This window comes from Zingiber officinale, chromosome 6B, assembly GCF_018446385.1.
Source record: "Zingiber officinale cultivar Zhangliang chromosome 6B, Zo_v1.1, whole genome shotgun sequence".
Taxonomy (NCBI): domain Eukaryota; kingdom Viridiplantae; phylum Streptophyta; class Magnoliopsida; order Zingiberales; family Zingiberaceae; genus Zingiber; species Zingiber officinale.
This window is the reverse complement of record NC_055996.1, coordinates 9,068,615-9,096,107: the sequence shown is the minus strand read 5'-3', so window position 1 is coordinate 9,096,107 and position 27,493 is coordinate 9,068,615. Positions and strand designations below refer to the sequence as shown.

The 27,493-nt window shown below is 38.5% G+C and overlaps 3 protein-coding genes and 2 long non-coding RNA genes across 5 annotated transcripts; 3 read left to right on the top strand and 2 right to left on the bottom strand.

The window, feature by feature from the left end:
• Window positions 1-1,573: 1,573 nt before the first annotated feature.
• On the bottom strand, window positions 1,574-2,310 carry LOC121989922. The gene is made up of 3 exons (XR_006114365.1): window positions 2,282-2,310; window positions 2,004-2,061; window positions 1,574-1,910 (listed from the first exon to the last, which is right to left on the bottom strand). It is a non-coding gene; the product is annotated as an uncharacterized LOC121989922 (long non-coding RNA).
• Window positions 2,311-11,272: 8,962 nt separating this feature from the next.
• On the top strand, window positions 11,273-17,243 carry LOC121991890 (pyruvate dehydrogenase E1 component subunit alpha-1, mitochondrial-like). The gene is made up of 8 exons (XM_042545960.1): window positions 11,273-12,007; window positions 13,146-13,225; window positions 14,744-14,821; window positions 16,101-16,196; window positions 16,273-16,344; window positions 16,415-16,468; window positions 16,763-16,828; window positions 16,962-17,243. The coding sequence occupies exons 1-8, from the start codon at window positions 11,326-11,328 to the stop codon at window positions 17,004-17,006; spliced, it is 1,173 nt and encodes a 390-aa protein (XP_042401894.1). The 5' UTR covers window positions 11,273-11,325; the 3' UTR covers window positions 17,007-17,243.
• On the top strand, window positions 12,016-12,754 carry LOC121991891. Its single transcript, XR_006114763.1, has 2 exons — window positions 12,016-12,422; window positions 12,723-12,754. It is a non-coding gene; the product is annotated as an uncharacterized LOC121991891 (long non-coding RNA).
• Window positions 17,244-17,459: 216 nt separating the features above from the next.
• Window positions 17,460-20,875, bottom strand: LOC121991889 (calmodulin-binding protein 60 A-like). Its single transcript, XM_042545959.1, has 7 exons — window positions 20,533-20,875; window positions 20,373-20,448; window positions 19,666-19,718; window positions 19,050-19,540; window positions 18,781-18,941; window positions 18,299-18,502; window positions 17,460-18,235 (listed from the first exon to the last, which is right to left on the bottom strand). Exons 1-7 carry the CDS (start codon window positions 20,628-20,630, stop codon window positions 17,771-17,773), a joined length of 1,548 nt encoding a protein of 515 aa, XP_042401893.1. The 5' UTR covers window positions 20,631-20,875; the 3' UTR covers window positions 17,460-17,770.
• Window positions 20,876-21,943: 1,068 nt separating this feature from the next.
• LOC121991888 (pentatricopeptide repeat-containing protein At1g74850, chloroplastic-like) lies at window positions 21,944-26,869 on the top strand. The gene is made up of 5 exons (XM_042545958.1): window positions 21,944-23,458; window positions 23,549-23,961; window positions 25,294-25,608; window positions 25,691-25,798; window positions 26,235-26,869. Exons 1-5 carry the CDS (start codon window positions 21,998-22,000, stop codon window positions 26,581-26,583), a joined length of 2,646 nt encoding a protein of 881 aa, XP_042401892.1. The 5' UTR covers window positions 21,944-21,997; the 3' UTR covers window positions 26,584-26,869.
• Window positions 26,870-27,493: the final 624 nt, after the last annotated feature.

The following is a 27,493-nucleotide window of genomic DNA, read 5'->3' as shown; positions in this document are numbered from 1 at the left end:
CGACAACGCTTTTAAAGCGTTGTTGTTTGTAGCGAAGACAACGCTTTTGCAACGCTTTAAAAGCGTTGTCGGTTTATGCAAAGACAACGTGTTTGCAACGCTTTTAAAGTGTTGTTTTTGGTAGAAAAGACAACGCTTTTGCAACGCTTTAAAAGCGTTGTTGTTTTTTTACAAAGACAATACTTTTTGCAACGCTTTAAAAGCGTTGTCGTTTTAAAGAAAAAAATAAAAAAATATATTTAAAAATCATTATTTTTATATTTACGGAACTATTATTTTTTTTACCATGTCTAGATTCGAATTTTACATATAATCAACTCAGCTAATGATTTCAAACTCATACCAAAATAATAGAATTCTGACATTGAAGTAATATTAGTATTTAATTACATGAGAAGCTAGTAAATATCAAAATTAACACTAATTCTATTTCAAAGTAGATCTGAAGAAGTAGCTTGAGAACGGGACAAAACAGTACAATAATTACTACCACAATACTGAAGAAGTAGCTTGTCTTTCTCAATCTATTACAGGAATAAGCAATTGGATTTTATCTAGGATCTTTGTGAGCTTTGAACAGATTGAACAGTTAGCCTGAAATATAAACAAAAAATTACAGTCAATAGTTTGAACCAAAAAATTACTTCTACTAGCTATTTTCTATAAATGAACCAAAACTCATTACTCAGAAATGAAATGCTTGCGGAAAGAAAGAAAGCTTGCAGAAATGCAACGTTTCTTCAAACTACAGAAAGAAAGCTTGCAGAAATGAAACACTTTCTTCTCTGCAAATGCTTTCTTGCAAAAAGCACTGTTGTTGCAGAAATGCAACGTTTCTTCAAACTACAGAAATAAAGCTTGCAGAAAGAAAGCTTGGTTTACAGAAAGGCAACGTTTCTTCAAACTGTATTCTAAAATGCATGCAGTTTCTAAATTGCATTCTTCAAACTGTGCAGTTTCTAATATGCAGAGAAAGCTTGCAATTTCTCCATTTTAAATGCATACAGTATTTCTCCATTCTAAAATGCATACAGTATTTGCAAAAAGAAAGCTAAAATGAAACGTTTAGAATATGAGTTTAACCAATAGTGGAAAATTGTCAACTTCCTAAAGAAAGCTTGTAGAATTTTAAATAAGATTGATAAGAAGTCACTAATAAGCAGCAGTGAAAATTAATAAGCTGGAGAAACTATTGCTCACAAATCAAATATATTTTACTAGGAAGTCAAAAGGATACGACTAACTGGAGCATTTTAAATAAGCTCTTGTGCAGATGCATTTCATAATTTTCAACTACTATATATGATGACAGTTTCAATAGAAAACTTATACAAGCGTGAGAAAATGGCACTCTCCAAGAAAATTCTGATTGTAAAAGAAAAAAAAAGTGTAAGACATGAACTGAACCACAACTTCTCCAATGTGCAGTAGATAGCAGGAAAATGTATAAATAAATATATTAGTGTATCACTAGTAATATTCAAATCCATTAAGAAGATTAAAATTCATTGAGGTCTACCTCTATCTAATTGAACTCTTCCAACAATAAAATATATTAGTGCCCTTTAAAGATGAACATATCATCCCAACCTATTTCATGATATAACTGCCCTATGATATGAGCATTTTCTTATTCACGATATACAAAGCACTAACAAAAGGAAGCCAAGAATGTGCAAAACCTTTCTAAGGATAGGAAGATCATCTTGTTATTTCCAAAAGAGACCTGGACAGTGTACTTTCACAAACCAATGACAACATGTTAAGCCAACTTCCAAAGAAATTCACACAATCTAGAAATAAATTTCTAATATCAAGCACTTTCTAACTGAAAATAAGATTCTTAGGATAGAGATAATCTTACAAAGGGCACAAGCTGCAAAGGGACTCACCTTTAATCTATTTGCAACCTGTCACACCATTAACATGCTTTTCAGTAAGATAAAGAAGAAATCTTCATAAAACAAAAGCAAAACTTATCCAAGAAGTATGAACAGACTCACCACTTGAAAAATGACTGACAGACCAACTCCAACTCCAATCCAAAACAGTGGTGAACCCCTACAATTTCCCAGGGGGATTAAAAGGAAATGATGAGTCATGCAAGTATCACAAACATATATGCTATAAAAGAAACAAGTTCACTCATGACTGTGAGAAAGAACTACGAGTTATTAGTCTGAAACATGAACAAATATCAAGTAGCAAATGCTTCAATTTCAGTGTCAACCAAGAGTAAACCTTCATTTTCAAACACAACGAAAATGCCTACGGGACATACATGGATGACGATGATGACAACACAGGAATTGGGGCAATTGCACTACTTGTTGTCAATTGGCCGTTGCTTGAAGACGTAACACTAGCAAAAAACTACGTATTGAGCTCTTTCCCTACATAAAATAAGATATAGTATGTCTGTAAACCACATCTACTCAGAGAGAAGGCAGTAATAATTTTTAAGAGAAGCAGATGCAGCGAGAACATTTACACTCACAAAGTCGAACAAAATTAACCATAAAAAGAATTCGTCAAACTATGCAGAGATAAACTAATATGAACAATTTAAAAGAAATTTCCAAATTAAGATACGAGGAACCTAACCCCTTGCAAAACCCAAAACTATTAGCTAAGATACGGCTCATGGAAGATCTAGTAGTTTACGAAGCGAGGCAATACCAATACTAGATGAGGCACGATCGCTGCTTCCACTCGTTAGAGCGAAGGTAACAAATCCAGGACCTCCTCTGCTTCCTACCCTTCTGCTTCTTCTCGCAGGTAGAGGGGGAAAGGAAAAAAGAGTAGGCCGCCACTGGCTGATGACCTCGTGGGGATTTGGACCCGCAGCAAGAAGGGAGAATCTGGAAAGGAGAGCGAAACTATCCATTGATTAGGATACTAGAAGACAACGGGATCTGCTGTGGTTACACTGCCTCAACGTCGGCGGCCGATCGCCTCAGCACCGGGATCTGCCGCTTGACGAAGTTGTGGTCAAAGAGATTGGGCAGTGTGAAGGAAGCGTGAATGAGACGACGGAGGCGAAGAGATTAATCCCATGGTCTTGACGGAGAGGAGTTCGGAGGGGTTCTCCAGAGAGGGGGTTCGCCAGAGAGGGATTTGCCGGAGAGGAGTTGGATGGAGAAGGCCGCGTGAGATGAGGAGTTGGGAGAAGGGTTCGGGTTTTCTACTCCTTACCTAGATCCAACGGTTTGTATTAATCAAGATTTAGATGAGAACTTAACAATAGACAACACTTTTTATAAAACGTTGTCGTAGACACTAAAAAAAAGTCAAATAGACAACGTTTTTTACGAAGCGTTGTCTTTGACCCGTAAAAATCACTAATAGACAACGGTTTTTAGAAAATCGTTGTCTATTAATAAGAAAATAATGAAATAGACAACGCTTTTAACTAAAAGCGTTGTTAAAAAAAAATAGACAACGCTTTTTATAAAAAGCGTTGTCATTTAAGTGTTGTAGAATCCCAATTTTCTTGTAGTGTAAACAGAACAACATTTGTCTTTTATTATAAAAGAGTATCCTTTCTTGTCTAAACAAGAAACTGAAACTATGTTCTTAGTAAGAGCAGGCACATAACAACAATCATCTAAATCTAGTACAAGCCCAGAGGGCAGAGATAGCTGATAAGTTCCTACAGCAACAGCAGCAACCCGTGCTCCATTGCCTACTCGTAGGTCCACCTCGCCCTTTGCCAATGCTCTGCTATTTCTCAGCGCCTGCACATCATTACAAATGTGAGAAGCACATCCAGTATCTAATACCCATGATGTAGAAATAGATAGATTGACTTCTATAACATATATACCTGAAGTGGAAGTCTCACTTCGCTTCTTCTTAAGATCCTCCAAGTATACCTTGCAGTTCCTCTTCCAAGGTCTTGGCCCGACCGCAGGAAGCAGGTAGCATCCTTGGCGACCCTCCTTTAGGCTTCATGTCTTGCCTTTGCCCTTGGTTTGGGACTTTCCCTTACCTTTGGGCTTGCCTTGCCCTTGTGTTCTAACCATCCGAATGGGCTTAACCTTCTTAAGGTTAATCTCAGATTCGTAACATACTAAGTAGCTCTGGCAGTCTTGTCAATCTCGTTCATGTTATAGTTGAGAACGAATTGACTATAGCTATCCGCCAAGGACTGCAGATCAAGTCGGTGGCCGCTCTTGGCCAAGTGGGAACCCCATCTTTGTAGGTTCTCTATGTACCCAATCATCTTGAGTACATAAGGACCTACAGGAGCCCTGTCGACATCTTGCACTGAAACAGTGTCTTCGAGATCTCAAATCTCTCATGCCTCGCTTGTCCCTCGATATAGTTGGCGAAGATGCTCAACCATATCAAAAGCGCCCATCAACTCATGTTGCTTCAAGCTCCGAGTTCATGGTCGCGAGCATTAGACAGGACACATCTAATCGTCGTCTTGATGCTTCTTGTAAGCATCTTTATCGGCTCAGGGCATTGGCGGGAGGAGCCTCCGGAATGGGCCGCTCCGAACGTATGCTTACGCTCCGGTGATAACTATTCTCAAGTTCCTGTGTCCCGGAAATTCGCTCCGTTGAGCTTGTCCTTCTCAAGACTGATCGCAGGAGAAGGAATTCGTGTTCGACGTCATGGTTATCTACAACAGAAAATTTGCAGAAATAAATATCATATTCTTTAAAAATCATTTAATTAGGCCTTTTAATTAAATGATGCTCCCACTGAATTCTATAATTCTTGTGGGACAAGATCCACATCATACTAACCCTTGAGTTAGCTTTGGCTAATACGCCCAAGGCTTAGTATGATCGGTAGGTAACGATTACCAATTACATCTCTATGCAACTCTTGTTTATAGAATCAATATCCGCATTTATATTAAAACTTGAGTTAGCTTTGGCTAATTCGCCCGAGAGTTAATATAGATGTGATATTGACCTATCTTTCCAACTATTTGAAGAATGCCTATAGTTGACTCGATCCAACCGAGTAACTATGAATACTCAATCTAATTGAGTTTGTATTCACCCATGCGTTGATAGACGGGACCAAGATTGTCCCTCCGTACCCTACCAAGATAATATGTATTGCTCTGCTTTGGCAGATTCAACAATACATGTGATCGAGGTAGTGATAGGTATCACGGCACGGTTAGGCATTAGAGTTGAGTCGATTGAGATCTAATCTAATCGAAAAGGGATGCATCTTGTGCACGACTTAGATCTAATCTAATCGCAAGGGTGCATCATGTGCACGACTTAGATCTAATCTAATCGTAAGGCACTAATTAATTAACTACTTATTAAATATGCATCACATACACAAGCAATTAATTAATCTATTTGTGATTTAGTCATGGCCCTACTACGATCTTCTCAAGCCAATGAGAAGATCGATTGGTCAACCTAGGGTCAACAGCTTCTTCAAGCTCCTCCCTTTGACCACCTTGTGTTGCTCGTGCCCGCCTCGGAACTCCGTCTCGTGTGGACCCTCCACCGCTCCAATTTGTACATTACAATTTGAAACTCGAGTTACATTCGAGTCTAAATCTAATTTACAACAAGAAAATAAGAGAAGGCACGACGCGCAGGTCGCGAATATAATACAACACTCGCAAACACATAACGGCACGCAGGCCGTATTATGAATTACAACACAACCAATCATATTGGGCTTTGGGCCATGACTATCACAAATTAATATATAATTCAAAATTATATATTTTTTCATAATTTTCTATAATTTTAAAATAATTTTTACAATTTTTATGAATAAAATTTCCCGGCGGTCCCGTTTAGCGGTTTCGGGCGCAATCGCGGAACGGATCCCCTTGCGGGGCCCAGGGGCAGCGCCCCTACCCGCGATCTAACCATCGCGAGGGTTCCATTGCGATCCAACAGCGCCTAAACCCGCTGTCCCAAAAGGATTTGGGTCAAGACATTGCCGTTTCGGAAAAATCTTCCCGGCGGGTTCGTTTTTAGCGATTTCGGGTGCAATCGCGAAGCAAATTCCCTTGCGGGATTAGGGGCTATGCCCTACCCACGATCTAACCATCGTGAGTTGCTCCTTTGCGATCTAATGGCACCCGACCCCGCTGTCCCAAATGGATTTGGGGCAAAACGAAGCCGTTTAAAAGAAAACTTTCCGGTAGCCGAAGCCTACAAGTGCCGAGACACTTGTGCTTCGCTTCTACGGAAAAATTACTCATAAAAACTCTAAAAACTCAATTTTTACAGAAAATTACAGAAGGTATATTTTTCATAAAAATACAAACAAACTCGTTGCACGTGGCTCTGATACCACTGTTGGGTTCTTCGGGCCGCGAAAACCGCTTTTTCGCGTCGCGGAAACCCCGAGTCACCCAAAGCCGTAGATCCGTGCAAAGATTCGTAAACAAAACTTTTCGAAAAACCTTTTCTTGTACGAGTTTGTAAAACCTTTAGATCTACACTAGATAAGGGTTATACCTTCGAAGCGTGCCTTTCGCTTATCCCGCTCGTCCAAGGAGTTGCCGGATCTCTAGACCGTCAAGCGCCGGTCCTCTAGAAGTATCCACACGGACACGTAGGTGGAGAAAACCTCACACAAAGGTGTGCTAGCACCTTGGTGAGATTCGGCCAAGCAAGGAGGAGAGGGAGAGGGAGAGCTTGAGAGGAAGAAGGAAGAAGATGCACCACACTTGAATGAAAATGAATTCACCTCCATTCACAAAGTGGCCGGCCACTTTCTTCACAAGAGTAACTCCCCATTAAATGCAATTAATGTGGAGTTAATAAGAAAATGGCTTTGTAACTTCCATGAGGTGGCACACCATGATGATGTGGAACATCATCATTGGTCCACCTAATGCCAACTCACCAATGAGGTGGCAAAAGGTCAAGTCAAAATTGACCTTTGGTCTTCCTTCTCTAGTCAAGTCCAACTTGACCCAATCTCTACCATGGTTGATCTAATCCAACCATTTGATTCGAGCCAACTTAATATAATGAATCTAATTCATTAAATTAAATTGATTTAATAAGTCATAATCTAATTAGACTCATTAAATACATGAATCAACTTGAGTCGAACTCAAGTTAGCCCAATTAGGATTACTCTTAATCCAATTTGATTCATCAAATGAATCTAATCCTCTTGGTTCATCATATGAACCTAATCTCCATCTAATTGTCCTAAGTGTGTGACCCTATAGGTTCTTGTAACGTTGGCAATGCCCTAAACCCATTTAGGAGCATAAGTAATGAGCGGTATCTAGCAACACATCATTACTACCCAAATTACAAGAATGTCGAGATCCGACATCACCTTGTGACTACTAATTGTGACTCCTCACAATATGTGACATTGTCCTTCTATCCTAGACATCTAGATTGATCAATGTGAGGCATAGACCGTGTCATCCTCTAATCAATCTAAATCTTGAACTCCAAGTAGACTCACTCGATCAAATGAGCTCAACATCTAATGTTGACTCATTTGGGCATGGCCATGCACTTAGTGGTCTCACTCTATCAAGAATAGCGATGTCGCTCCCGTCATATGGGAGGGATAGATCCCATCTACATCACTCACATCCCTCTGCATAATTCGTTACATACCCAGTAATCGCCTTTATAGTCCACCCGGTGACGTTTGACGAAACTAAAGTACATAACTCCTTATGTAGGGATCCATGGTGACTTCAGGTCTAAAGACTAATAGTCATACTAATAGCCACATGAGAAAGTATATGACACTCATATAACGATCCATGATACTTTCTCATGGCGGGTCATTCAGTATACATTCTCCAATGTATACCCATGTGTCAGCTTGATATCTCTATATCCATGACTTGTGAGATCAAGTCATCGAACTGACCTACATGCTAGTCTTATTGCATTAACATTGTCCTTGAATATTAATACTCGACTAGGAATGATTTAGAATAGTGTTCCCTATATCATCTCACTATCGATTCAACTAATCGATTGATATAGGTATGAACCCTCTACTCAAGGACGCTATTATACTTAGTCTATTTGGCACTAATACAAATAAGTATAATAACCAAACAAATGCCTTTATTAATATACAAGAATATGATATACATGAGTCCATACAATCATCAAATGATTGGCTCTAGGGCTCTAACTAACACTAATTAATTTGGTTAATCACATCAAAACTACCACGGGGTCCAACAGATCTTGAGGTCATTAGCTTGCAAAGAAAAGGTATAACTAGTAATTTTCTTTCGCATCATGCTAGTTATTTTTCTTTGTTAGAATTCCAAACACAAGAGGCATTAGATCTAGTTTTTCAAATTAGTAATTCATGTTTGTGTTTTTCTTTGTTTTTAGAATTTGTGATTTGATTGTTCTTTTTGGTTAAAACTAGAGTTATATAAGGAAATTAAATATTAGCTTTCCTTAAAAGGCTTTGTCTAGGAAGTGGTGGTTGCTCCCATATCCAAGAAGGCCTTGTGCCTCGCCATGTTTAACCTGGAAGCCAATTTTGGAAATTAATATTTAATGGAATTTATAACGTAGGTGGATTTGAATCGATAGTGTTAAGTTTCGCTTACGATTCAAATCTAAACCATTAATAACAGATAAGTTAAATTTGGAATCAATGATGTTAAGTTCCGTCTGCGATTCCTAATTTAACTTCTAAAGAACACAATAGGTTATTTAGGAAAGGTTCGATACTTGTACAAAATTTTTATACAGTGGAACCGATACGATCTTCCTAGGACTAACCAACATTGATGACATGGAAGAAGTACCCCCTTCTTCATATTATAGCCTAGTAAATTCCTTCTTACAACCTTTATATTACTCAGACTTTGATTACATGCCTATCAATCCAGACCCTGACTTATGGGATGATTTTCCACCCATAGATACAAACTCAATGCTGACACAACTAAATGCAACTTTAGGCGAATCCAACTGTACACATGATTGGAAATTAGAAACAGGAACAGATAACATTCCTTGCTATTTATGCAGTTATTATTCATCCGTTGATAAAAGAGGTTCTTGCACAAATTGTAAAAAGCAGGCCTGTAATATTTGCCTCAACAGCTATTATAATGTTCTAATATCTATAACACAATCCACTAAAAGCAACACTAGAAATATTCTTTTAGAAACAAGAGTATCAACCTTAGAAACTAGAATAAATCAGTTGGAAGCTCATTTAGATCTTGTAACAAACCAACTAGAAGACCTAGTTTTACAACTTTCTCCACATCCTTTTGAGAAAGGTAAAAACTTACAACTTACAGATTCATCAAATACTGATATAGTTTTCATTAAGGCCTCTAGTATCTTGTAACACAAATAGAACTCTTGATATTAGAGTAAAATGCCTAGTAAATATACATGACCATGAATTTACATTACATGCATTTTAAGATAGCGGAGCTACTAATTCTACTATAGACGAAGCCACACTCCTGCCAATTTTACCCAAAATGTTTATCAAAACAACCTCCCAACCTTTAATCAGTACACAATTTGACAGACAACAACTTACCAGTACCCAATTTGTCACTAATATACATTTACGATTTTATAACAATTGTGGTACCTATAGTACTCCCCAAACTCTCTCTAAATTATGGGTTAAACCCTTGTTACATCCTAATATACACCTTATCTTGGGTCTTAATTTCCTCATATCACCAGACCGAGTTTTTCTGCTTATGAAAGATTATGCTCTCTTCTATTCTACCCCAATAGTAGTACCTATTGTTTCAGATTACCTCTCAGTAGTTCAACCTCTGACTACTCCGCATACCATAACAAAGGACCAAACTACGTCTTCTGACACTACTTGCCAATGTACTATCAAAGGAAAGTGTAAATAGTTCTCTCTTCTTTCAACCTGTGAACTAGCTTTTTCTGAATATCAGGAAAATTGGAATCATTTGGTTGGGCAAGCCCAATAAATGATTTTTCTATTTGGGATATTCCTACAAATATGCTCCTTCCAAAATAATTGCTTCAGACAATCAATACCCATTAACCAAATTTAGACTCTCTTATCTCTCGATTAAAAAAATTAGAAATTATTAGCGACAATCCAACCAAGTACTGGGAACGAGACAAAGTCTATTGTAAATTAGCAATAATTAACCCAAACCTAACCATAAAAACTCAAGATTTAAGATAGTAAGATACATAAATTGAGAAACAGAAGAATGTAAAACACATATTCAACAATTACTATACTTAGGCGCCATTCAAAGATTTACCTCTCGACATAGAAGCCCAGCTTTTATAGTCAATAAGGGAGCCGAACAAAAACGTGGTCGATCCCGAATAATCTTTAACTACAAAAGATTAAATGATAACTGCCAAGAGAATGACTATAAAATACCCGATAAAGATCAACTCTTGCATAAGATACAATATTCTAAATGGTATTCAAAGTTTGACATGAAATCAGGCTTTTGGTAGGTAAGAATGCACCCAGATTCTATAAAATGGACGACTATTTCCTGCCCAGAAGGTCATTTTGAATGACTTGTTATGTCCTTTAGCCTTAAAGTCGCTCCTCAAATCTTCCAACGAAAGATGGATGATATTTTTAGAAATATTTCTCAATTTACATATGTTTACATAGGAAAAATTAGCAGTCCTTTATACAATAAAACATCTTTGATTCGACAAAAACATTTAACCAACAAGATATAGCCTTAGTTCAGCAAATTAAGAAATTAGTTAAAAATATTCCTAAATTAACCTTATCTTTTGACTCAGATTATTTAGTTATTGAAACAAACGTTTGTAAAACAGAATGAGGAGATATTTTATATAGCAAAACATCCAAATATAGGCCTAAATAAACTGAAACATTATGTAGATATGTCTCAAGCAAATACTAGAAAAAGGATACCTTACATAAAATTTAACATTTCACATATATGACGTCAATAATTAATATGAAAATTTAAATTTAAAGATATTATATATATATATATATATATATAATTATGATAAAATTTTCCATTTCATTCTTAGTGCAAATGGTCAAGATATGAGGGAGGTTATGCTCGATCACTTCGAGTTTCGACCCCAAGAACTCATGTGACAATATCTAATGTCTTAACTATCGCACCGTCCCGAGGGGACAATATAGTTATTATTATAAACGGTCGGATGGTGACGACGGTGTGAGTGATTAATTAACGTAAACTAATGTCAATTAAAAAATAAAAATAAAATAGTTATAAATCCGAGGGGTAAAGTGAATATATGAAAAATAAATAAAAAGCCGGTTTTGCTTTTGCCAACAACCATCGTCACCATCCGTCCGTTTGCAGATTCGTCGCTTCATTCCTCGATGGCCGCCTCCGCTGTCGTCCGCCGCCTCTCCAGCGCTCCGCTACGCGATCACCGCCTCCTCCGACCCTTCTCCTCTACCGGAAGCGAGTCAACGATCACCGTCGAGACCAGCGTCCCCTTCACTGGCCACAAGATCAACCCACCATCGCGCTCTGTAGAGACCACCCCCGTCGAGCTCCTCTCCTTTTTCCGCGATATGTCCCTGATGCGCCGCATGGAGATTGCGGCCGATTCTCTCTACAAGTCCAAGCTTATCCGCGGGTTCTGCCACCTCTATGATGGGCAAGAGTCGATCGCCATCGGCCTCGAGGCGGCCATCACTAAGAAGGACGCAATCATCACCGCCTACCGTGATCACTGCATCTGCCTCGGACGCGGAGGAACCCTCGTTGAATCCTTTGCGGAGCTCATGGGTCGCCGCGCAGGGTGCTCGAAGGGGAAAGGCGGGTCGATGCACTTTTACAAGAAGGAATCAGGGTTCTTTGGTGGCCATGGGATCGTGGGTGCCCAAGTGCCGCTCGGTTGCGGTCTCGCCTTTGCTCAGAAGTACTTGAAGGAAGGGACTGTGTCCTTTGCGTTGTATGGTGACGGTGCTGCTAACCAAGGGCAGCTTTTCGAGGCTCTTAACATATCGGCGCTTTGGGATCTTCCGGCCATACTGGTCTGCGAGAACAATCATTGTGAGCAGGGGCGGATCCAGGATTTGAATATTGAGGGGGCCAAAACTTGTGTCGCTATATTCATTGTCGATTGTGTGGGAGAATTTAGAATTCATTACATATTTAGAAAACTCCGTGACCTAAATTTTCTATTGGTAGTTTGATATCAATATCTCGAAATAATATTGTGACATTGAAATAAGCTGTCGGTCCTTGTTTCACATCGGAGCTACATGCGAACTTGTTAGGGTAGAATTCAATTTGCCATCCTTTTGATCATTCACATCTATTCAGCATCTATTGCTTTGCATTTCATTATTGCTATTCATAATATTGGTTTATTAATTGATTAGGTACTCTAATTACTACATCAAGTTGAAGCGTCTGAGTATTCGAATTGCTTTCCTCTCACATTCGTGGCATTCTTCATATGCAGGTACTCCTTATCTATTACTCTATTTGCCATCAAACAAAAATATATATAGCTTTCACCTACTCAACTTCACCTGTAGAGCCCAATAAATTCTTCACTGTTGACCAACAGAGCTCGATGTTTTTCAGGGGGTCTCTTTGTTGATCGCAAAATGCCTCTATTTGGCATCCTATCATCAATATATACACTATTTCCATTCCTTGAATTTTGTAATAGCAGATCTAGAGTCTGTCAATGTTTTTCTTTGGTTTAGTTTATCCTTTGTTGAATATTCATTGTATCTTATTCTTTGGAACACTCCAGTCTAGAAGATATGGAGTCTGTCAAGTCTGCAACTGAAGAGTAGAGACTTCCTCCACACTATCAGCACCCTACTTTTATCTTTCTCGTCATTAGCAACCTCAATGCCACTGGCTATGCAATATGCTTCAGTGTTCGGATAAACCTTCACCATGATCCACCAACTTCTGGTTTCTCCGGACGGCAATTTCGAAGAGATATCTCTGCTTGAGTCTCTTCAAATTTTGCTCGTTAGAAGAGAGCTAAAAGCAAGGTTGATCCAGGATTTACACATGGACTGGGGGGGGCCGTGGCCCCCCCAAGTCCCCATGTAAATCCGCCTCTGATTGTGAGCACTAAGATGATTAGGATGTGAACAAAAGAAAAGATTATAAATCGCTTGTCGAATTTGGTTGATATGCTCTTATGTTTGTAAATTGTTTGCAGACGGTATGGGGACTGCTGAATGGCGTTCTTCAAAGAGTCCTGCCTACTATAAACGAGGGGATTATGTACCTGGTTTGAAGGTACACTGGAATACATATTTATTTATTTCATATTCAGTCATAAATTGGTGGCTATTTAACAAATTCACAAATCCATTGCCTCATGTTCAAAAAATCTTCTTCTTCTTCTTTTATGGATAAAAGGAAATTGTTTTCCTTGGCAAAATTCAATATAAGAGCACCAGAAGCTGAAGGTCTGGAAACTTAGTCAAAGATAATAATGATCAAGCCTGGATTGTACAAGTCACTAAAAAGGAACTTGATCAGAAGGAATAAGTAATTTTCTATGTGGGATCTATTATAAGATTAAAATAATTTTTTCATATAAATGCAATCATGGTATGGTTATCTTTTTATTTTTTATTTTTTATTTTTTGTGAAAAGTTATGTTTTTTGCCAAACAGTTTGAGAACCGACTTAATACATGTTTTAGCTATCTTAGAATCTGTTGAATTGGATCAGAGATAATAATGTGATTGCTATGGGATCCATGCAAAATTAATATCAGTGTGCATATAAACACACATTAGGGAGCCACTACATAGTTAACTAATTTTTGGTGAAAAGATGCTTGCCAACAGTTAGAGAGCTTAGTATTGGTTTTACACTAGACCATAAATTATGTGTCTTTGTACTGAAATGTAGGAATCAAGTATTTGATAGTTTTATTAGCTGTACAAAGTGATTGTATTGCAAGAATGTATCCATTTGACTAGGAGCATAATCTCTTCCTTGTTCAATGGTTGTAAAATTAATTTAGGTGTCAATCTCTAATATACCTGGTTAGAGTTAGACAAATTCTAACACCTTAAGGAATTTATTAGAGCTCCATGCTTTCTGTTAACAGTATGTGAAACACCAATGTGCTCAGTTTGGTGTTTTTATTAATGAAAATGGATTGAATAGGAGAGGTTTGGGGTAGGAAGAAATATAATTCCAATTAATTGGGACTATCTTTGTAAAAGGCGTCCGTTGTCTAGACCTTATAGAGCCTTGAAATATAAATAGTGAAGTGCCGCAAGTTAATCTAGATAGTCAAATAATCACTTTCCTCCTGTCCACCCAGCAAAGCCAGTTTGATGTGGACCATGGAAAAACTAAAACAAGAAAGAGACTATTTTTAGAAATTAATCATTGAGAATATGAATTCTGCACTAATTTTTTATCCAGATTAGCAAATAATTACTGCATATAATGAGATTAATGTGAAACTTTGTACTCATCCCTTCCATGGTGCAGCTTTGAAAGAGACAATGGCATTCACTACTTGATTAGGCAAACCAAAAATCTTAACTGTTCAGTGCAATAATCCCTAACCATAAGATCATCTTACTTCTGCCCTTTAAGCAACAAATCAGATTTTGACTTCTTCAGAAACATCATTTGCTATGAACACATCACTAAATCTATAACAGCTGATTAGTGAAACAGAAAATTTAGTGCTTATCGTCATTTATAGTTTGAAGTTAAGAAGATATTATATAGATTCAGTGGTTTGGAATTAGATTCTCTTCCCTAATGAATTGCTTGTCTGAACAGGTTGATGGAATGGATGTTCTTGCTGTGAAGCAAGCTTCAAAATTTGCGAAGGAGTATGCTCTGAAAAATGGACCAATCGTAAGTATCATTTTGGAATCAAGCATTGGTTCAACATTTCTTTTAAGTGCTTTATGAAGTTGGCTCATTGCATTTAATTTCCCATTTGTGTATGTCAACTTATTTTTAAAATGTCTTCACCTGTTTGCTACATATTTTGTGCTTGTTTAAAATTGATTCTTAAAACCAATGGAAAGAATATCTAGTTTTGAAGTTGAAATAGGAAAGATGAGACAAACTGTAAAACACATAATGGGGATTTCACCTCCTTTTTCTTTCGAACTAGGTAACATTATGGTTTTGGCTTGTATGTTCTTATTTATTTACTTGTTATGTTTATTAAACATGGTAATCCTTACTTAACAGTAAGTTTTATGGTTATTCTCGCTAGAAATCTTGCTTGGAAACTAGTTTTTGGTTATCTTTAGTTTTCAATTTACAATTTCAAACCAAACCAAACTAAAAGTTTTGGTTCGGTTTAGATCCAAACTGAACTAAAACATTTAACAGTCAATTAGTAAATCTATCATGAAAATTTTGAGATTTTAACAAATCTATGGTGAACTTTTCTTTTTGACTTGTACAATTCATATTTTAATTTTGTAACAACTCTAGCAGAAAAAATTTGAATAACTTGTCCTTCGAAGTGTTGTTTTCACATATGACCTCATGTCATTTTGATACTTCATTGTATTCTCTAATGATGACACATGTAATATATAATATCTTTATTAGCGAAAAGCTATTTTAATTACAATAAGTTATAATTATTTGATTTTTTTTTTAAATTATGGTTAAAATTGTTGACTTAATATATGATATGATGTATGATTCATCAAAAAAGGTGTTATGCAATGCATTAAGAGGAAAATGCTAGCTTTGTTACAAAATAAAAAAAAATATTATGTATTTATTAAAAATAGAAGTTTGTGATAGGTTTATTAAAATCTCAAAATGGTCGTGATAAATTCAGTAATTAACTTTAAAAAAATGCTCTCTGTAGAGTAGGTGACATTAAAAATTTTCCCTATTGGAGCGCAATAGCCATTTCCATGCAGAAAAATTACTTAGCTGTTAATATGTTTCATTATCATGCTTAGTTACCAAGGAAAACAAGCTGCTTGTGTGATGCAAACTGTAGCACATTAGAAATGTTTCCTTCTTCCTCTATCGATGTATATTGTGTAACTTGTAAGTGAACTCATGGTCTTGATTGGCAATTTAACTTTCATATTTATTTTATCCGTTCAATCATTGGTCTAATCTTTTCTTATTCATCTGCATTCTTTCTTTAATGCAGATTCTTGAGATGGACACTTACAGATACCATGGGCACTCCATGTCCGATCCTGGGAGCACTTATCGCACACGTGATGAGATTTCAGGTGTGAGACAGGTCAGTCAGATCTGCACCATCCATCAGAACTGTATATTCATTGTATTTTCTATACGTATCAAGTTTCATTGATTAGGAGCGTGATCCTATCGAAAGAATTAGGAAGCTGTTACTGTCCCATGAGATAGCCACTGTCTCTGACCTCAAGGTATGCTAACTTATCCCTATTAGAATTGTTGTAGTGTTTTTTTTAATACAAAATCACAATATTTGTGCAGGACATTGAGAAAGAAGTCAGAAGAGAGGTAGAGGAGGCCATTGCCCAAGCAAAGGTACCAACTTTGTTTGAAAATTAATATATCATTCATCAATAGATTCATGTAACAATGACCTTCGTCCCCACGGGATGCCCAGTTGGAAAGGGATCAATTCCCGAGAGACATATGCCTTTAGGAAAAAAAACTCCTCCCGCCCCCAATCAACTTGGCTGCCGGCTCTAAGTTAATCCCATGATTTACCTCCCTTTGCATAACTAGGGGACGAACTGTGAGGGATAAACGCAATCATCTTTTTGCTGCAATGTAGTAATCACCTTATGATCATTCACATTCTCTTGAATTTTTTAGGAGAATCTGATGCCTGACCCTTCTGAGTTATTTACCAATGTTTACGTCAAAGGTTTCGGTGTGGAGGTAAGTGGAAATGCTTCCGATGTGGTTAAAAATGAATTCTCTTGATGCAACCAGTGTTTTCTTTGATGCTATCAGTATACTAGTTAGTCTCATCGTGCTTCAATGCATTTTCTTTGCATGTTGCTGCCTACAGTCATTTGGCGCGGATAGGAAAGAGGTGAAAGCCATTCTTCCATGATGATTGCAAACAGCAAATCGTTCAATATTTTGTGTCCATGTGTTGAAATCTCTAATAAATAAGCTTGAAAATAAAAAAATTCTGGCTCTTTGAAGTCGATACAGGTTTGGATCAGCTTAACTAAGTCAAAATTTTCAATTTTTGCACTGAGCATCACTTTGATCTGTAATTTACAGGCTACCAATCTATATTGGTCAGTAAACTCTAATCTGCACTGCTTGTGCAGAATTTTCTTCATGGTGTTCTTCTTTTGTTAGTGATTCAATCAGAAAATGATTCTTTCAGCAGAAATGTCAACTTTCTATTGTTTCCTGAGATCTTGGATTCAAAATGTTTATATTTTCTATTGGCAGTTACAAAAGTTTATGATGACTATGATATTCATATGGTTACATGGTAATATAGTCAGCTAATACAAGCAAAACTCCCATCACTTCTCAACATTCAATAACATTTAAAACAAAACAAACATAACATTTGTAATAGCTATATATTATAATGTTCACAATCCTAAAGCTGTTTATATGAAACAGATAAACCTGACCGACACAAAAATATGCATCATTGGCACATCAAATTTCACCCTTAGGTGCTAAGCATTCTCTATGTACACTTTTCTATAGAGATTATAACAGGGGCCCAAACTTCTTTTTTCCTCCAGCAATTTACAATAAACGTGAACAAGTACAATGCAAAGCAAACATCCCCCTGCATTTCATTTTAGGATATAAAAACCTAATGGTTTCAAGATGCACCTCTGCAATCTAAGCTTTGTGTACCCTTGTCTTCATTGTTATAACAATCCTCCTTATGAACATAAACACAACTGACAAGGTCTTCCAAATTTTGCGAGGTTTGGTGTGCGCAGTCGTAACTGGTAGATCCGTTGGTGAGCCAGAAATGAGGTTAGTTAAGTAATGGAAGTTTTCTTCACTGTGGAAAGCTTGACTGCTGCACTCGTCGAAGAGAGAAGCGCTATGATTATCAAGGGGGTAAGTATCAAAGTCTCTGATACCCATGGGGAACACATCAGGTGACAGAATGCCAGAGTGAGCAAAACCAAAGGCATCGTTCTTGATGGGACTGGGGAAGCTACTAAACAGGTTTTCTGCTCCATAGAAAGAAACTGAAGGCTCAGGCAGAGAGGTCCCCAGAATTTCATCTTTATCGTAGGTTACAACATCATTCCAATGTTCAGATGCTTGTTTCCCAAGAGTAAGTGCTTCTATCTAATATAGACATCGACAAGTTAGGGATATGTTAAAGAGTATGCGAATAAGGGAAATACACACCTTTGCGTTATTTTGGAGCTCAGAAAGCGGGATAAATTGCTGCTCCGAGTAGGTACCGAGCACTTCTCCAACAACATTGAAGACGAACCCAGTTTTCCTTTGGCCATTTGGGTAGTATACATGCACCTCGTCACCAAGAAAACATGTTCGGGCGTGATCGACAGTGACTTCCCACATCTTAGCAGACATTCCACTGCCTAAAATCTGCATTGACAATATAATATGCAAAGGAAGAGTGTTATCATGAAAAATTATTGTAGAAATTCTAGTGCTGCAGAAATTATTTAAAAAAGGTTCCAATATCTAGTATATTCGTATATAATAATAATAATAATAATAATAATAATAATAATAATAATAATAATAAACAGTATCATTCTTAAGTTGTGGTTAGTTTGAAAAAGAAAAATGGACAAGGAAGTTTTTTTTCTGAAGGTGTAAAATGATGAAACAGATTGGATACTAAAGATGCATGTTAATACATTTCGGAGCCTTGTGGAATCGCTCCAAAATAACAACAGGAATTCCTTGACAGTATTAATATTTGAAATGCTTAGACGCTTGTGAAAGGCACCATCTTTGCCAATCTTCTCCAGGCGCCATACTTCGTCATCGGGTGATGGGGGATAATGTTTCTTGTATACTGTAAAGAAAAATCAAATTGTGTATTTTCAATTATAAAAAAATGCATTATTGATCTACATATAAGAAGAAGAAGAACCTAAAAAAAATCAGTATCATATAAACTCACATTCACCACGGTGGTCTTTAACCACGAAAGGTTCAGTCTTGGCTTCTCTTATTCTGATTCCATTGCAATGACCATCAGCAATTCTTGCTCCGAGCCTGAATTTTCGACTTCTTGTCCAGCTAGAGTTATCTGTAAATACCAGTTCTCCTACCACACCAATCCCTCCTTTAAGATCCAGAAAAGCATCACCAGTTAGCAATGAGCGCTTGCCATCCCTTTCTTTCACAATATAGTTCTTAAATTCATCAGCGGTCCAATTGCCATCCTCACTAACTTCAAAATCTCCATGCAGAACAACTATTTCCACCTTCAATGATGATACAGGACCTATTGTAGTGACTTCCCCAGTGAAGGCATCAACTAAAGTAACAGAGATGGCTGATGAATTCTCCCCTTCTATTCGACTACCAGTGAATATAGGAAGAGAAAGCTTATTCTTGAACTCAAGTCGTAGACTTCGAATGGCAGAACCAACCTGCTTTTCACATTGCCTGATTGATGACACATATTATTTATCAAACATAAATCCAACAAAATATGGTCTCTCATAAAGAAACCTTTCTAATTTTCAAATTTTTAAGGAAAATGGTTCATCAAGAAAAGATCTGAGTCTTACCTTGTAAAACTGGCCAAATGCTTTGAAAAAGCCATTTCAACTTCTTCCCTTATCTGTAAGAAATATTGTAGCATTAACTGATGATAAAATTTAAAATTTCTACCTAAAGATTGGTTGCTGATATAAAATTATCTCAATTTTTACAGATTGGAAGTCTCTGTGAGGGAACTGAAACCATTAACAAGTAAGCAATAAAGTATCACAAAATTATCTCAAAATTCATGGAATGGAGTCACTTTGAGGGAACCAAAACCAATAGCTGACAGGCAAGCAGATAAAATCATACAAAATTAACTCAATTTTAACTGATTGGAAGCCTCTACAAGAGCACCAAAACCAATAGCCAATAGGCAAGAAATAAAATTATATATCTCAATTTCATGGATTTGAAGTCTCCAGGAAGAAACCAAAACTGATAGGCAATAGGCAAGCAACAAAGTTAGTCAACTAGATTTGGTTCATAAAATTCTCCCTTTTAACACTCAACCGTCAAATTCTCCTTTCCTTTACCACTGAAATTGAAAAAACAGATCCTGTAAGATAGCACATAAGAATTTGCTCAAAATTTCTGGGTTAATACTGGGATAATAGACACTTGCCTCCTCTCATACAAACCAATACTCAGATAAAGCCAAACAACCCGAAACTGATTCCAGAAGCAAGGTCAAACAACATGGAAAGAAAGGGTAGAATTCAGATTGACTCACAATTTTTCGCATCAACGGCTCCATCACCTCAAACCACTTATTAACTTTTTGTAACATCAACACCTCCTTGACGACCCTAGTTTCAACGATCCATATCCAAAAACCATCATTTCGGAATCTCCAACCAAATCACAATCGCACCATATGTTGCTTTGCTTACCACTGGAAGGTCCTGGGGCGCTTCTCGTTGGGAGACGCCCTTCCGGTGGACGACGGACCTGCCTCCCTCTCCTCTTCGGGCTGCCTCTTCTGCGACATGATGACCTCCAGCTCCAGCAGGCAGCGAGGCAAGCGATGAGATTCGAATCTCTAGCCGAGAGATTTTTTTAAAGAGAGGGAGAGGGATCGAACCGCCGGCGGAGATCTCGTCGGAGGGCGGAGCTCGAGGAAGATCGAGAGCCTTCGATCAGGTTCGGTCGCGGCGGTCGTCGCGTTCGCCTACCCGCTTCGAACGGGTGGTTCTTGTCTTGTGGTCGATCACTACGTTTCTCTTTTTTTACTCTTTTATCACTTTTCCTATTTATTTATTTAGGTGGAATATAAAAATAATTTTAAAAAATGGAGAATTCCACGCGAGGAAAGGATACGAAGTTAGTGGGGCCCGCGGTGTGGGTCCATGGACAGATCGGTTTCATCCAACGGTCTTCGCGAGCTTGATGACCCCACATCGGGCACGGATCCTCTGATTTCGGATCTCTAGATTAATCCTCATCTCTTATTCATTCGGGATGAATTAGATCCTATCTGTTTAATAAATGGGATCCAGTTCACTTACCCAATGAATAAATAGAATTTTTTTTAATTTAAAAAATTCTGAATCAGAGGATCCGGTGTTTACTGTAAAATAGTGCTCACGGTGTAGGACAAATAATATCTCGCCACGTGTCCGGATGCTCTCCACAACGCTGGCTTTTTCCCAGTTTGTTTTTTCCCCTCTATTTCCTACATGTGTGATAGCACACAAAAAGCTAAAAATCTTTCCCACCGTTGAAGATGCCTTATATCGAATAAGTTCAATTGGAAAAGTTCGGAATCCCACGCAGCATTTTCGATCTCTTATGTTTATCCCTTTGGATTTTTTTTTATATTTAAAATTATTACAATAATTTATTATTAAAATAGTTTTTTTTATTATGAAACCTTTAAATTTTATAAAGTAAAAATAGTATTTTTAATAATTAGAAGGTTAAATTCTTTGATAATTTTTTTTTTAATAAATGGTTAAATTCTTCAATGCCAAATTATTTTTCTCATTAATTTGTTTTTTTTTTTTCGCGTCACAATGAACAAATAATTGCTCTCTAGTTTTCAAAGTGATATAATTTGAAATAGTCGTATGATTATTGAGCAGAGGAGATTTGACATCAAATGATTGCATTTTGACAAACAAAATCTATAAATAAATAATTATATATAGTATATATTTTATGACATGTTACCGGGTCCGATCCATCTGAGTTCGGAAATGTAATCCAGCATTCAGCAACGGTGATATTAAAACGAATCCGAAGTCCGAAGGCAATCGGATTCACGTTGTCCTCGATCCGTCCATCGTTATCTACCATCTAAAACCCCAACGCAATTCCTTCGTTCCAATCGCTTCGACCTCCAAATTAGCCCCAAAAATGGCGCTGCTTCCTCTTCCCTTCTCCGCTCCCCTCACCACTTCCACTGCCTCCTCCTCATCCTCATCGTCATCCTACCATGACCTCCGAAAACCCTTCCTCGGCACTGATTGTCTCCGGCAGCATCCTCCTCGGAGGAACCCCCCTGGGCGCATGACGCTGAGACCCCGGGCCGGCATCACGGCGGCTGGACGGAGCAAACCTAAGGAGCTGGTGTTGGGAAACCCTTCGGTGGCACTACAGAAGGGAAAGTACAGCTACGACGTCGAGACCCTCATCAACAAGCTCAGTAGCCTCCCTCCCCGCGGCAGCATCGCCCGCTGCCTCGAGGCCTTCCGCCACCGCCTCTCCCTCGCTGACTTCGCTGTCGTGTTCAAGGAGTTCGCCATGCGCGGCGACTGGCAGCGCTCCCTCCGCCTCTTCAAGTACATGCAGCGCCAGTCGTGGTGCCGCCCCAACGAGCACATCCACGCCATCCTCATCGGCGTGCTGGGTCGCGAGGCGCTGCTCGACAAGTGCCTCGACGTGTTCGAGGATATGCAGGCCAATTCGGTTCCCCGATCCGCGCTCTCCTACACCGCGCTGATCAACGCCTACGGTCGCAATGGCGACCACGAGACGGCGCTGGCGCTGCTCGCGCGGATGAAGGAGGACCGCATCGCGCCCACGTCCCTGACGTACAACACCGTCATCAACGCCTGCGCGCGAGGCGGGCTTCCTTGGGACTCGCTGCTTGGGCTGTTTGCGGAGATGCGCCACGACGGCATCCACCCGGACCTTGTTACGTACAACACTCTTCTCGCTGCTGCAGGTGCGCGTGGTCTCTCCGAAGAGGCAGAAATGATGCTTCGAACCATGCTTGAGGCTGGAGTGTTGCCCGACAATGCCACACATACTTACCTTGTTGACACATTTGCCAAGCTCAACCGCCTTGATCGTGTCTCGGAGCTTCTGTCGGAGATGGAAGTTGGTGGGCACCTTCCTGATGCGGCAGCTTACAATGTGCTCATGGAGGCATATGCAAAGGTTGGTTCCTCTAAGCAGGCGATGAGCGTCCTCCGCCAGATGCAGTCAGCAGGTTGTACACCCACCGCCGCTACTTATAGCATTCTTCTCAACCTCTATGGGCGGAGTGGACAATATGAGGACGTGCGTGAGCTCTTCTTGGAGATGAAGGTTGGCAATACAGCACCTGATGCCTCGACATATAACATCCTCATTAATGTATTTGGAGAGGGGGGATACTTCAAGGAGGTTATGACTCTGTTCCATGATATGGTTGAGGAGAATGTGGAGCCTGATATGGAGACCTATGAGGGCCTCATGTTTGCCTGTGGAAAGGGAGGTCTTCATCAAGAAGCTAAGGAAGTTCTCTCTCACATGAACCAAAAGGGCATCATTCCGAGCTCAAAGGCCTATACCGGAGTGGTAGAAGCACACGGGCAAGCAGCTCTGTATGAGGTCAGCTCACCATCAATGTCCTCAAATTTTTTTCCCTGTCCACAGAACATCAAACAGACTGTAAATTGTGTTCCTCATCTCTGATTTCAGGAAGCTTTTGTCGCATTTAACACTATGCACGAGATTGGGAGCATAGCAACAGTGGAGACCTACAATTCTCTGGTCTGTACTTTTGCCAGAGGGGGCCTCTTTAAGGAAGCTCAAGCAATTTTGGCACGGATGGATGCAGCTGGGATTCCGAGAGTCGATGATACTTTTAATGGCCTTATTGAAGCATACTGTCAAGGAGGGCAGTTTGAGGAAGCTTTGAAGACTTTTGTTGAAATGCAGAATTCAAAATGCAAGCCAAATGAGAGGACTCTTGAGGGAATGCTGAATGTTTACTGCACTGCAGGGCTTGCTGATGAGAGCAAAGAGCAGTTTCAAGAAATTCAGTCTCTGGGAGTCTTCCCCAACGTCATTTCTTATTGCCTGTTGCTAGGCGTATATGCTAGGAATGACAGGTAACAATTTTTTTATTAAGCATATTTTTCATTTTCAATCAGAATTTGTCACTTGTTAGCTTCAGAATCCAATTTTGAAGATATTGATGTCCTCCATCAGATTTCTATGTCAAATATAAACGCAATCAATCCTCTGGCTATGAACTGAAATACAGGCAACTGTTCTTTAAATTGTTTTCATACACTTCTGCACAGAAAAGACACTGGATGTGCTACCTTTTGAATTTTAATTTGCGAGAAAATAATTAGGGGGTGTTTGGTTTGCATTTTACACGCTGTTTTCTGTTTTCATTTTCTGAGAAAATGGAAAACGCGTTTGGTTTGCGATTTCTACGTTCATTTTTAAGAAAATGAGAAAGCGTTTTCTAAGAAAACGAAAAACGCGAAAAAGTCATTTTCTAAAAAACGAAAAACGCGCGTTTTTCAGAAAATGAAAATGAAAATAGGACAAACCAAACACACCCTTAGTTTTTCATTAGACAAAGTTCCATATCACATCATAAAAAACACTAAAACACAAATTCTAGATGATAGGGTTCATTCCAATAATGTCTAATCATACTATGTAAATAGGTGGAACTATATCCTCTTAAAGGCAGATCCATAGGTGAGAAGTTGGGAAACCATCAAATATTCCAAGGCTCGTAGTGGTGGGTCTGAATTTTGTTGAAAACCTTGATCCTGGAGCTATTCCCCCTAAATATGCTAAATTTGGATGATAGATTGATGCAATTAGTTGGTGCTAGTACTACCACAAATTAAAGCAAATTATAAGTGCATTTTTAAGGTTTTTTTGTATATTATTGCAACTGAAATGGTTCAAAGTCAAAATAGTGTGATGCTTTTGCTGGATCATTTGTCTTTTCCCAATTGTTCATGTTCACTAGTTCCATACCATTCTCAAATTGTATTCATTATTCATTAATCTTTCATTCATTTTTTTAAAATTGATGATATGAGCCCGAGTAATTAGCACTCCAAACACAACTTTGTGAGACATAATGACCTGTCCTGAGTAGGTGGATTCCTCAATCACTAAGTAATTATGTCTATTTACGCTGTTGACTTTTGAGAGCTGGATTAATGTTAACTAGAGTCTTATCTACTCTTGTTCTCTTTCCATAATGATTTGCTAAGAATTTAGTATAAGCTTGGTATTATTGCTATCCAAGCATGACCAGAATTAATTCTATTTGTCTCCCTTGTTTTTTTTACTATGTTTTCTTCAGCTGTATTACATCTTTCAGCCTCAGATATTGTACAATAAATTTGTGTTTTCTCTATAATTTGTTAATTACCATTTTCCTATTCCACTCCTAAATAATATTTCAGGTGGGGCGAGGCGTACCAGCTACTGGAAGAAATGAAAACAAATAGGATTTCCAACGCTCATCAAGTAATTGCATCAATGATTAAAGGGGAGTATGATGATGGATCAAATTGGCAAATGGTGGAGTATGTCTTTGACAAATATATATCTCTAGGTTGTGGTTATGGTTTGCGATTATATAATGCACTCTTGGAAGCACTTTGGTGGTTGGGACAGAAAGAAAGGGCTGTGCGTGTTCTCCGAGAAGCAACTAAGCGTGGCCTTTTTCCTGAGCTATACCGCAAAAGCAAGCTAGTCTGGTCCCTTGATGTCCATAGGTAACTTTCTTATATTTCAGTTGCTATTTTTGGATATTTACAACTTCCATTTAAATTCCTAAATTTTATAACATATGCTCAGGATGGCTGTTGGTGGGGCTCTTACTTCTTTGTCGGTGTGGGTTAATGACATGCACACTAGATTTAAGGAAAAGGAGGATCTTCCAAACTTGGCAACTGTTGTTGTAGTGTGAGCTTTCGACATCCTTTTCCCGTAACTATTTCTCTTGTTTTCATTTGTCGATTTATATAAGTGAAACATATGTATCGGTTCAATTTCAAAGTCAAACTATATCTTGCTTTGTCTATGCTTACGGCGACACACATTTAGGAATTTCATTATTGATTTTGCAGCTCTTAGCTAACTTATGCATTATGATTTGCGACTTTGGGGACAATAGTGCAGTGTCTATATATCATCTGTGCTTGTCTCATTGTGCGTTTATAATGTGTGTTTTAGGTCCAACAATTCAATTAAATTTTCATCTTTGTATTTGAGGAAAACAATCCATATCATGCATCAATGATTTTGCAATTTTTAGTCGATAGGGTTATGATTCAAAAGAGTATTGCTACTTCATGTATCTGACTTTTTATGCTCGTTTTGCCAATTATAAATGTTTCAGGCGCGGGGAGATGGAAAAAAGTTCGGTAATACGAGACTTACCTGTTCCAAAGGCAGTCTATTCTTTCCTCAGAGACAATGTATCGTCATCTTTCCATTTTCCTGGATGGAATAAAGGCCGCGTCGTCTGCCAACGGTCCCAACTTAAAAAGCTCCAGTCAAGCCTACTAGATTCATCAGGAGATGAAACTGAACCTTCGAACAACTTCATTGCTCTAACTAATCTGGACTTTCCGCTGGCAGGCACTCGAAGACACACTGCAGAGCTCAATGACAGAATTGAGAGCGATAACGAGTCATTCGACAGCGAAAAAGAAACTGAAGCTGAGGCTGAACTTTTAGCACTGTGAAAGCAATGGATGGCTCGATGATCCCAGATTTTCACGTACTGATATTGGACTTGAACAATTGAACATAAACATTCAGAAGTAAATTTCAGTCGGAGGTTTACGAATTACCTTTAAAGGTGCACAACAAAAACAATGCTGTCCTGGTGATCTTTGAGGGCCCTCATCTGGGCTGAGCTTTGGTGCTACTGGTTCCGTACCCAAAGCTTCGCAAATGCTTCCTTGCAGATGAACATTGCACAGGGTAAAAATGCTTCATGTAATCAATCATATGTAACTTGCCAAAGTATCCAATGCAGTAGAGCAATAGATTGTTGTAAAAAGAATGTTTACTTTGATGAGCAGACCCCTAGAACTGGATGAATCTCAGTGACAGCGGAACTGAAAAATAGCAACTGGAGAGATTCCGATGCCAGACCATGTGATCGAACAACATACTTATTGAACGCCAAATTCATCCTGGAAAATTCGCATTCACTAAACTCACTGCAGCAGTAGGTGTCATGTATTGCTTGAGACTGGCTAACTCAACAATGAAAGCCACGAGGATATTATAGTCGCAGAGGCATCAAAGAAACACGTCTTCATCAGCATATTGACAGACATAAAATTATGTGGGCTAACTAACTCAGTTCATCTAACCAAATCACACTTCAAAATTACATATATTTATGGACCATAAAATGCATAAGAGTAATGATATACTCAATGAAATGGAACGTGAACGACGTGGAGTTGCAGATTTGGACTCCCTAACTCGGCAGCGAAGGTAAAAAAAAACCAGAAGCTTCTCAACGAAAAATAAATTTTGAAGCGATTCTCCTCTCTCTTTCTTTCTTTTCTGTTCCTTAACTCCTTGCCTTTACTCTTTCCACAGCTGTCACGTCCTGTGATAGGCTATTGACATCGGCAT